Source organism: Mustela erminea, chromosome 4 (genome assembly GCF_009829155.1).
Source record: "Mustela erminea isolate mMusErm1 chromosome 4, mMusErm1.Pri, whole genome shotgun sequence".
Taxonomy (NCBI): Eukaryota; Metazoa; Chordata; class Mammalia; order Carnivora; family Mustelidae; genus Mustela; species Mustela erminea.
The window spans coordinates 127,170,196-127,180,792 of NC_045617.1; the positions used below are offsets into that span (position 1 = coordinate 127,170,196).

Here is a 10,597-nt window from a genome sequence, read left to right on the forward strand (position 1 = left end):
CTTAACATGTTCCACCAAAAATATCTGTAGCTTATACCTATTTCTACAGTATTTGTACCATATATATTCTCCATTCTTTTCTTTTAAACTCCATTTTTATGTTACAGACATATTTCCTATAAACACCAGATAGTATTATTTGCAATCTAGCCTAAACATCTTTGTCTTTTAACTGGCACAGTTAGCCAATTTGCATGTTAAGTAGTTACCTAGATATTTGGTGTTTAATATACCATCTTGGTATTTCTCATGCCTGCTCTATGTACTTTTCTCTCATCTTTCTTCTTTTTGGATAGTTTATTTTTTCTCTTTGGTTTTTTTTTTTTTTTTTTGGTTATAAACCCTTTCACTCTTCTTCCAGTGGTTACCTTAGACTATACAACATGCACCCCTGACTTATCAAAATAGAATGTAATTGTAATTGTGCTTCTGTTCTATTCTCTTCCCAGACAATGTAAGGACTTTAGAGTTTTCACCTTATTTCCTTCCAGAAGAAGAAAACAAGGAAGGAAAGCTTTCCAACAACAGATTTGCCAAAATGTTTTTTTTTTTTTTATTATTCTGATGACTGTCATCATGGACGTCAGTTCCTTCAGGCCAAGAACTCCCTGTTTTACTCTTGGCTTGTCTAAGATCCAAGAGAACAAGAAGGGGACTGAGATGAGTCCGGCTTATAGAATCTTAGGAACATTTATTAACCAGCCAACTAGTTTTGTGGGAACAAGAAAATGCAGCATTTCAAGCCTCATTCCAAGCAGTACATGTATATCAATCAGAGTCCACCCCCCACATCCCCCCACAGCCTGCATAAAGCCATCCCATTGCCACAAAAACGAGTATCACATGACTGAAGTCAAGAACCTTCATCAGAAAACATGCAAGAAAACAGTTAACAAGTGAGATCTTGGCACCCCCTCTTTGCTTAATAGCGTTTCCCACTATATTATTCTTTCTGTCATTTCTTAGCATCTTTTATGATAAGACACCTACTTCTTGACTCCATGTAATCCCACACCAATGCCACAACACGTAGGATAAAGGAGAATGAAAAGGAGAAGGCAGGCTATGACCTGGATAGCCTGGTGGCTCTAACAGTTTGAAAGAATAAGAACCACCACCAAAAACACTAATCTTGTAGAATAAGGGATCAGAAATCTTGGCCAAGGCAATTTTGTCTTTATAAACCAGGCCCTTAATTGAGGCCCTATATTTCCACTGAATATCCGTTTTTAAGCTTCCTTTCTACAATATGTGTCTCTTGATTTGGGCTTTCAAAATTCTGTGTGTAAAATAAATTACAGAATTACCATGTTTCCTTTGGTTACCAGAAGAGCATAGCAACTTCATAGACTACTATGTTGTCAAGAATCTAACACATCTCGTTTCTTTCTTTCTTTTTTTTTTTTTTAACTTGCATTCAAAATCAATCACTGGACTTTGTCAATATAAAAAAAAAATTGGAAAATAGATATCTGTGCCAAAGTTCATGGGTGTATGTAAAGAGGAAAGAGCTGAACTTACAAGTGAAATTAAAGATCTGCTTAGGGATGGTAGTGGTATTGGCAAAGATGTGTGAAACTTGACACCATTAAAAGTGCAGCTAACAAAGCTCTAAGCTTGACCTCCTATTTCCAGTCTCTAAGGGGAAGAAAGTCTGCCCAAGAACAGGATGTGAGATGAGGGATTGTGCCGAATGAAGAAAATGAATGGATGGTCAGCCACAAAGTTCTCCTCGTGCATCAGCATGGCAAAGGTGGCAATGCCTGCTGTAGCGGCCGCCGCCTCTGTGCCCTCTTCATTCACTTCCACAAAGGACTTGTGGACAACTTTTGATATGAAAAGATCCCTGGTTCCTGACATGCCAGACAGATCAGCCTTGCGACTAAAGAGATCCTCTATACCCAGGTGGGCTAGGTGGGAGTTGAGGTCATAGCTCTCCTCCAGTTTGAACTTGGGCAAGTGGACGTTGACTTCAACCCAATCCAGATTCTCAGCTTTGGTCCACTCGTGCAGTTTTTCCAGAGTCAACTGTTCCTCAATCTGGAATGAGAATGGGCAAAAAGAAGAAGTGAGAACAATTTTACATAAGCAAACTAGCAAAACATTATTGAAATGAACGGACCCATTATATCAGTTGCTAATTAGTCTCCTCCATGTCTTGTCCCCAGACAGATTCCATTTGGAAGATGTCATTTCTTTCCAGGGACTGGAGAGAATATAACAGAGCTGTTCCCTGACAATAGCTGAAAATGTAGCTGAAAACTTTGGGCTTTGGAGTAGTCACATCCATGAGCCACTTGACAAAAGAATGACAAAGCACTGGAAAGGAAAGAACCATCCCTAAGCACACACCAAGCATGGGCCACTACCACACAAGGCAGGTGGATACAACCGGAAGAGACATGAAGTGTGAAGCTGGGAGCTGTTACCTTCTTGAGACCCGTGGACCCATCCTCAATGTCATCAGGCAACAGGATAATCATGCTGAGCTCCTTGCCCCGGTAAGGCAGTTCCAGCACACGGCACTTGAGGTCCTGGATGTAGCCAAATGGGAGTTTCTTCTTCTGATACATCATTTTCACAGTTTTTTGGTCTTTCTGAAGAGTTGAAAACAAACAAACGAACGGCTCACTCACATTTTTATCCCCATTCTCTTCGAGTCACGAGTAAGTTTAGGCAGTTACCTCTCTCTTACCTTGTTCAGTCGGAATGGGGCATTCGCAGTGTCTTCCTTCCGGAACTCGTCCTCCCAGCTGCCTTTGAAATAGACGGCGTTCACCAGCACGAGTTTAGTCATGCTGTCAACCGTACCTGCAGCCAACAGTTCTGGAATCTTCCCTAAAAAGATACAGTTAGCTTTTTAAAAATAAATCCATCTATCAGAATTCCAAATTGGAACTAACAATTGATCAGCACTGAAATGCAATCCAAAAGCAAATTCTGTACTTAATTTTCCTTTCACGTGGTATGAAGTTAGGAAAGCCCTGTCAGCATGTTTCTAATTTAAATAATCCAAGTAAAGGGCTAATGAGCTAAAACAGGACATTTCTCCTTTTCTGGAGTATATGGTAAACAATGAGCTTTATTTTAAGAATGACCATTCTTTTTCAGGAAAAAAATATCCTGAACAAAAGTATTTGGGGGCATTAGTAAACCACTTTTTCAAATCCTCTAAGTAGAAGCCTTCTCTCTCTCTCTCTCTCTCTCTCTCTCTCTCTCTCTCACACACACACACATACACACACACAGAGCAAAAGCAAAAAAAAAAAAAAAAAGCTTTTAGTACATATCCAAAAAGTAGGGCAGTTACTCCACTGAAACACGGGATCCACCCTAGACCACAGACAGTGCTGCCCTGAACAACTCTTTGTATGGAAGACAGGTGTTCTGCAGGTGCCCTGACTTCTCCCACGACTAGGTCAGAGACAGCTGTGCTCGAAAGTCCCAGCTACCATCCCTGATTTCTTAGACAAGAAGTGGATCAAAATTATTTATGACCACAGTGGTTTGTGAATATTCACTCACAAGTATGAGCATATTCCTTTCCATGTGTATATGAAATAATCTGGGCCAGGCTAGATTTCCCTCAAATTTTTTATTCCTTTTATTCTACATTCAAGGTGAGTTTTCATTTTAAAATGGACTTTTGGGAACTTACGAGGGAAAATCTATTTAGCTACTTCAGTTAAATCATGCTGACATTTCCTCTGTGAAGAATTTTCTACGTGTGAACACTGTCCAACTGGGTGGTGCAGAGTTCATGCCCAGGATGTACCCCAGGATTCCCAGGGTCAGGATGAGGGAACAGGAAAAAGGCGGAGGCAATCCCATGCAGGTGGGGAAGCTGGAGGAGGATGAGAACGTGTGTGATGACATTCTGCCCTCTCTCTTACCTTCCGTCTGCCCTTTGACCCACTCATTAATCACCTTCCTCGAATCCTCAGAGGCTTGCTGAAAATCCACACTGGCCAATTCAGCACCATACATTTTCTGAGTTGAAGCTAGGAACTCCTGTTTAAAAAAAAAAAAGGTAATGTCATGAATAACTCCTACTACATACAGAGATAGTTTCCTAAAATCCTTTAAAGCAGAAATGGTCCTAAAGGTACAAATTGCATTATAACAACAACAACAAAAATTCTAACATTATACTTTTTTTTTATTATGGTTAAAAAAAAAAAAAACTGGGGCACCTGGGTGGCTCAGTGGGTTAAAGTCTCTGCCTTCCACTCAGGTCAAGATCTCAGGGTTTGGGATCGAGCCCCGTATCGGGCTCCCTGCTCAGTGGGGAGTCTTCTTCCTCCTCTCTCTCTCTCTGCCTGCCTCTCTGCCTGCTTGTGATCTCTGTCTGTCAAATAAATTTAAAAAAAAACCCACAGAACACTAAATTTTCCACCTTAACTATTTTTTAATGTATAGTTCAGTAGTTTTGGTGTTGCATAAAATTTACCAATTCTTTTCCAACATTTGGCTGACATTTTCATAAATAAGCAAATACTGATTGTCCTTGGAAAAGAATTATGGAATTCACTCTTGCTTTAGCGAAACAGCCAGGATCAATCTTTTTCACTGTGAAGACTATAAAATGAAGCCATCAATTAATGGGAGTGCTGTCTGTCATATGTTTTCATTCTGTCTCATTTTTTCTGAGTTTTTATAAAACTTTTAAAACATTTCTATGGCTTGGTTATGCTAGAAAAAAGTCTGCTTTGTCTAAGTGAGTTTTTGAACAGGAAGTGCAAAGTACTTACAGGGAGGAAATTGTACGTCTTCTCTCCATATAACCTATTAGCAAGTTTCAGGATATAGGAAGCTCCACGTTTGTTGATATCAGCATTCAGACTCTGAAATCTTGAATGAATCTCTTCAACCATATCAAAATGAAGAGTCTAAAATAAAGAAAACATTCCTTCTATAACATTCTTATTTTAAATTATAAGGTGATTCCTTGGCATTTGCTTCCACCAAACTAAATTAATGTGGTTTTGGTATTTTTTTTTTTTTACTGATTATTCATGATCTGCAGCCCAATATTTTATTAATTTTTCATAGGTGAACAAATAATAGAAAATCCAAAATGTACAGCTTTGTGAGATACAATAATTACATCAGAAACTACTTTTATGGGGCGCCTGGGTGGCTCAGTGGGTTAAAACCTCTGCCTTCGGCTCAGGTCATGATCCCAAGGTCGTGGGATCGAGCCCGCATCAGGCTCTCTGCTCAGCAGGGAGCCTGCTTCCCTTCCTCTCTCTCTCTGCCTGCCTCTCTGCCTACTTGTGATCTCTCTCTGTCAAATAAATAAATAAAATCTTTCAAAAAATAAAAATAAGAAAAATAAACTACTTTTATACTACTTTTTGTTATAATTCTAGTTTTACAGTATGAGTGGTTAATAAACTGTTTATACAAGTCTGCTTTTTGTCCCAAAGAAAATCATAAATAAATCATGTGCTTATCTTGTATCTAATATAATTTCACTGAACGTTCTCAGAAATAAACAGAAAAAATAAGAAACATGACCCAGGTAGGAACTCAAAGTTACTATAGGCAGAGGGGGAATTTTTTTTTTTACTATACTATTAGCATCAGTAACTCACTTAAAAATAACTTCTTTAAACTTAATATTCGGCAAAAGTTTAGTTCCTCATGTATCAGTTACAAATCAAGAGTCCTTTTATGGTTTTATGAGGCCTGGGCTGGTTCTTTGCTTTTAAGACACAAGGAACAAACCTCAACAGTGTACAAAGTCCACTTCCTCACCAAGATATGGAATGTTTCCATAGTTGCTGCAATCAATCTGCTTCAGGGGAAATAGGGGTGGGGAGGACCTTGAAACTATTCTTCGCTGAAGGCATAAAGAAAGCCTCCAAATAGGAGCTGACAGGGAGCCCCAGGGTGGCTCAGTCCGTTAAATGTCTGCCCTTGGCCTCGGGTTTTGATCCTGGAGTCCGGGGATCAAGCCCCAGGCCGGGCTCCCTGCTCAGCCGGCAGTCTGCTTCCCCCTCTCCTCCTGCTTCTCCTCCTGCTCCTGCTCTGTATTTCTCACTTACTCTCTCTCAAATAAGTAAAATCTTTTTTTTAAGATTTTATTTATTTATTTGACAGAGAGAGAGATCATAAGTAGGCAGAGAGGCAGGCAGAGACAGAGAGAGAGAGAGGGAAGCAGGCTCCCTGCTGAGCAGAGAGCCTGATGCGGACTCAACCCCAGGACCCTGAGATTATTGACCTGAGCCAAAGGCAGTGGCTTAACCCACTGAGCCACCCAGGCGCCCCATAAGTAAAATTTTTTTAAAAACAGAAGCTGGTATTAACCTTCAGGGAGTCACTAAAAATTACTACCAGAGGGTAAGAAAAAAAGAAGAGCTTCGAAAATTTTTAAATGCTTTCATATCTGCACTGATGTAGAGGATTGGTTCTTCATAAAGTACAGTCATAGAGGCTTTGCAGCTGGAACAGACCATAAACTTGAATCCAGGGCTGGACCTTTCCTAGTATCAGCGCCCTGTACTTTATGACTGGTACGTCAGAAAGCCCTTCCCTCTTGGCACTCCTTTCCCCTAGATTCCAAGGGAAGTCAGGGTTCCTCTCTTGGAATGAAAGAATACCCAGCACGGAAGTGGGCTCCACCCCCACAAAGGACAAGAGGAAGGTTGGGCATTTGCTTCTCCTCCTGGGAGTGAGAGAGGGACCTGCCACACCCTCAAGGGCTTGGTCCCCCACCCCTACCCCAGCCACTCCCTCCCTGCGGGGCCCTCCCACTCACAAAGGCACACTGTGTCACAGCCCACAGAGCCACACTTGGTGCCAGGCCCAGGGCTAGGCGGAGGCAACACCGAATCACACACTTGCTTTGTCCTCTCGAAAGGACACCACTGCCAACTTCTCCACTGTGGAGCATTTCCTATGTGTCATTATGCTCAAAAGTAACATTACATAAACAGGCTCATCACATGCAAAGCAGAGAATGGAAAATCCTCGTCCAGGAAGAGATGTTCTGGCTTACAGAAAAGCCGTCATGCAATAGGCACACCACAGGGCTTTCATCAGCCTTCCTCACTGCCCTGCCCTCAGCCACATAAAAGACAGTGCCTGGCACATAGCAGGTGCCCTGTAAAGACTTGATCATAAAGGAAAGCCTGCATACAAATGGACTGTTCTTGGGGCTTCTTCTGAAATTGACCTCACAGTATATAGTTGAACACAGAAATACAGTTTTAAAAACACACCGTTAGGAGGGGTGCCTGATGGGGCGCCTGCGTGGCTCAGTGGGTTAAGCCTCTGACTTCAGCTCAGGTCATGATCCCAGGGTCCTGGGATTGAGCCCCGCATCGGGCTCTCTGCTCAGCAGGGAGCCTGCTTCCCCCCGCTCCCCGCCATCTCACCCCACCTCCACCGCCCCGTCTGCATCTCTGCCTACTTGTGATCTCTGTCAAATAAACAAAAATCTTCAATTAAAATAAAAAAAAAAAAAAGAGGGGTGCCTGAGTGGCTCAGTCGGTTAAGCATCTGCCTTCGGCTCAGGTCATGATCCCGCAGCTCTGGGATAGAGCCCCTCCTCAGGCTCCCGGCTCAGCAGCAAGTCTGCTTCTCCCTCTGCCCTCCCCCCACCCTTCACACTCTCTGTCTCAAATATATAAATAAAATCTCAAACACATACACACACACTGTAAGAGCTCCAAAGCACCACCTCTCAGTACAGACTTGACCTGAGCAAGGAGACTCAAGGGAGAGCGGGCTGTTTTTGTTCGGTTCTGCTGACCTTGGACACCTGTGCTGCAGTATTGCCTCGAGTCCCCAGAAAGATCATGGCCAGTGCTGATGAAATGCTGAAGGGAGAGATGAAGATGTTCCCAGTAGGATTGTCCTCATTCAAAGCGCGGAACAGGTCCACGGCGAAATGGGTGTTGGCTGTGCTCAGCTGCTCCATGGTGAAGGCTACAACACAGAACAGAGGGCCCGAGCTGCCCACCGGCCACCGCAGCAAATGAGGCAATCCGCATCTTCCCAGCTCCTCCTCTGTGGCTGCCAACCGCCCTGGAATGCCCTGAAAGGCCCTGCAACTTGTACTTTCTCTTTCTCACTTTATTTTTAGGAGGGCAAGATACTTACCACATGCACCCATGTGGGACTGGGGATGACCCCCGCAGGGTCCAGCTATGTAATTTCACCAAGGGATTTAGCAGGGACCCCGGACTAGGGCACCCTAAAGGGCTCTGCCCTCACAGACAGGCTGAGGAGGGGCCCACACGGAGCCTCGCCTACTAAGTTTAGGAGCATACACATTGCTGTGCACCTTTGGTTCAAGTCCCTGATTCATCTGGGCAATGAATCCACTGTCCATATTTACCTGCAATAATGTGTCTACTAGAAAATCATTACTACCTACCTGCGCACTAAAGCAAATTCCACTGAAGTAAATATAATTGTCCTCATTATTGAGATTTAGTCTAACGCTTCCACAGGTTAAGTATCGCAAGTCTCATAGCTTAGTGTTGGATGTGAGTGCTTAAAAACACAACACAGGTCCCAGGGTGTGGGAGAGCAGCGGGACAGGGAGGTGACAGCTATCTTCTCTGTCACTCTTGCAACAGTTAGGGGCACTTGGCCTTGGGTCTCAGCTCAGCCACTGACTTCTCTCAGAGCCTTAATGTCCCCACAGAGAGGCCAGGAAAACCACCAGCTATGCTGGCCGCCTAGCGGGTAAGGAATTAGCTACATTACTGTTAACTGATAAATCATCTCACGGATCTGGCCTCCTTTCTCTTCCTCCTGTGGCAGCTCCCCGGGCCCGCGCTGCCAGGAAACTGCAACAAACAGCTCAGGCGAGAAGGGAGAACAGGAAGAAAAACATTCCGATCCCGGATCCTACTGACTCCAGCCGCCACGCACTGACCTCGGCCCTCGCCGGCCTAGCAGCCCCAGCGCGGCGCTAGGGGATCCGGGCTCCCGGGGGCGGGGCGCACGGCGTGGGCTGCGGCGTCCGGCGCAGGGCAGGGGGGCTGCGCAGGGAGCAGTCCGCGCGCAGGTGCTGGGGGCTGCGGGGATCACTAGGCACCCGGGGCTCGGCGCCTATGGAGTTCCGGCTGGCCTGTTCCGCCCGGCCCACCTCCCCAGACTCCCCGGCCCCGCCTTACCGGCTCCGCGTTCGGACAGGCTCCGGGTAAAGAAGCTTACGGTCCGAAGCCCTTATAGCTGCGGAAGGGGAGTGTCGCCCAGGCAGGCGGTGAGCAGGCAGTAGGGCAGGGCCTTGGCCCTTCCCCCAGAGGACTTCCTGGGAGTCGGGGCTTGGAGGCTGGCCTTGTAGAAGGGAGGTGAATGTGGGCTCCGCGCAGCGTCCCCCTTTCAACCCCTTTCTGAGTTCTAGGCAAAGTCAGATCCCTGGCAAGGATCTGATAGGCTATTTCTTACTAAGATGTGAATGACTACCATGATTACAGTGTCACCTCTTGAGGAGAGACTAGCACCGTTGAGTGCCATGCCATCTGTGTATGATATACTCCAAACTTGAAGGTTATTTGTTTTATTTATTTTTTGGTGGGGGAAGCAAAGTAGGGACCTCTTGTGTAGGACGCAAAAGGGGTTTCCAGAATAAGAGAAGACAAAGTCTGGTCCAAACAACATCCTTGCTGTCACTGTCAGGTACAAAGTGGGCTCCGCTCCAATACTTCCTTCACAGGTGATGACCGCATCAGCTGAGTCAACTCACACGCCACACACCATGATAACTGACAACTGTGAGCAATGAAGAATTGCTTACCCACTAGAGTAAAATGTGGACTCAGCAATTTTTCTTCCTGTACTATTAAAACAGAAGGACTGTGGTTGAGTAGTAAAGGCAATAATTATTTCTGTGGGGTTTTTGTCTATTCGTTTCTCCTTTTAAAATCCAGCTATGTAATTTCACCAAAATGTATAGCGCCCAAAGGTATGAAATAATTCTGTATCCATGAAACTCCTCCCCTGCTTTTTTTTTTTAATATCACCATGTAAAGGGGACAAAGGAAAATCCTATTGCTTTATTAGTACAGATAATATAGTTTGAATAGATTAGGAGATCTCTTTCAACTGTGAGAACTTGTTTATAATGATAGGAACTAAGAAAGATCACAGTAGTGACTAATAAAAATACTGTCCATAGTTATTTTAAAAAGCAAGTATTTAATAACTGGGATTGTAGAGTGCTTTACAATTTACTAGGATAAAGAAATCAACATTTATGGAAAACCAATCGCAATTAAGTTGAAGCAGTTTGATCAAATCTGGTAAGCTCTCCACCAATTCTCACAAAACTAGAGAACAATTCAGTAGCTTCTGCGAGAAAGTCAAGTGCAAAGCTGTGCTGAAAAATTAAATTAAAATCTGAAACACGTAAACCAAAAAAAGAAAAGTGTTCTGAATTTTTATTTTTTTCTCCTGACATTTTACATTTGTGCTTATCTGGAGTTAGTAGTAACCTGGGTCAAATATAAAATGAAACCATTTCCTAAATCAATACATTTACTGTCTACGGTCAAGACAAAGTATTCTGTTGTATAACATTGGAATGTCCTTGTGGCTTTAAACTGTGCATGGCCCTCTATCAAAGGTCACACCGAGA

General features: G+C 43.8%; 1 protein-coding gene across 1 annotated transcript; it reads right to left on the bottom strand.

Moving 5' to 3' along the window:
• Window positions 1–314: 314 nt before the first annotated feature.
• Window positions 315–9,299, bottom strand: SERPINB1 (serpin family B member 1). Its single transcript, XM_032340955.1, has 7 exons — window positions 9,135–9,299; window positions 7,760–7,935; window positions 4,752–4,889; window positions 3,894–4,011; window positions 2,696–2,838; window positions 2,430–2,597; window positions 315–2,040 (listed from the first exon to the last, which is right to left on the bottom strand). Exons 2-7 carry the CDS (start codon window positions 7,925–7,927, stop codon window positions 1,639–1,641), a joined length of 1,137 nt encoding a protein of 378 aa, XP_032196846.1. The 5' UTR covers window positions 7,928–7,935; window positions 9,135–9,299; the 3' UTR covers window positions 315–1,638.
• Window positions 9,300–10,597: the final 1,298 nt, after the last annotated feature.

Coding starts and splice junctions, on each gene's coding strand:
- SERPINB1 (XM_032340955.1), bottom strand. CDS start 7,927: ATGGAGCAGCTGAGCACAGCCAACACCCATTTCGCCGTGGACCTGTTC. Junction 4,012..4,751: donor AGACGTACAATTTCCTCCCT/GTAAGTACTTTG, acceptor TTTTTTAAACAG/GAGTTCCTAGCTTCAACTCA. Junction 2,839..3,893: donor GGTCAAAGGGCAGACGGAAG/GTAAGAGAGAGG, acceptor GTATCTTTTTAG/GGAAGATTCCAGAACTGTTG.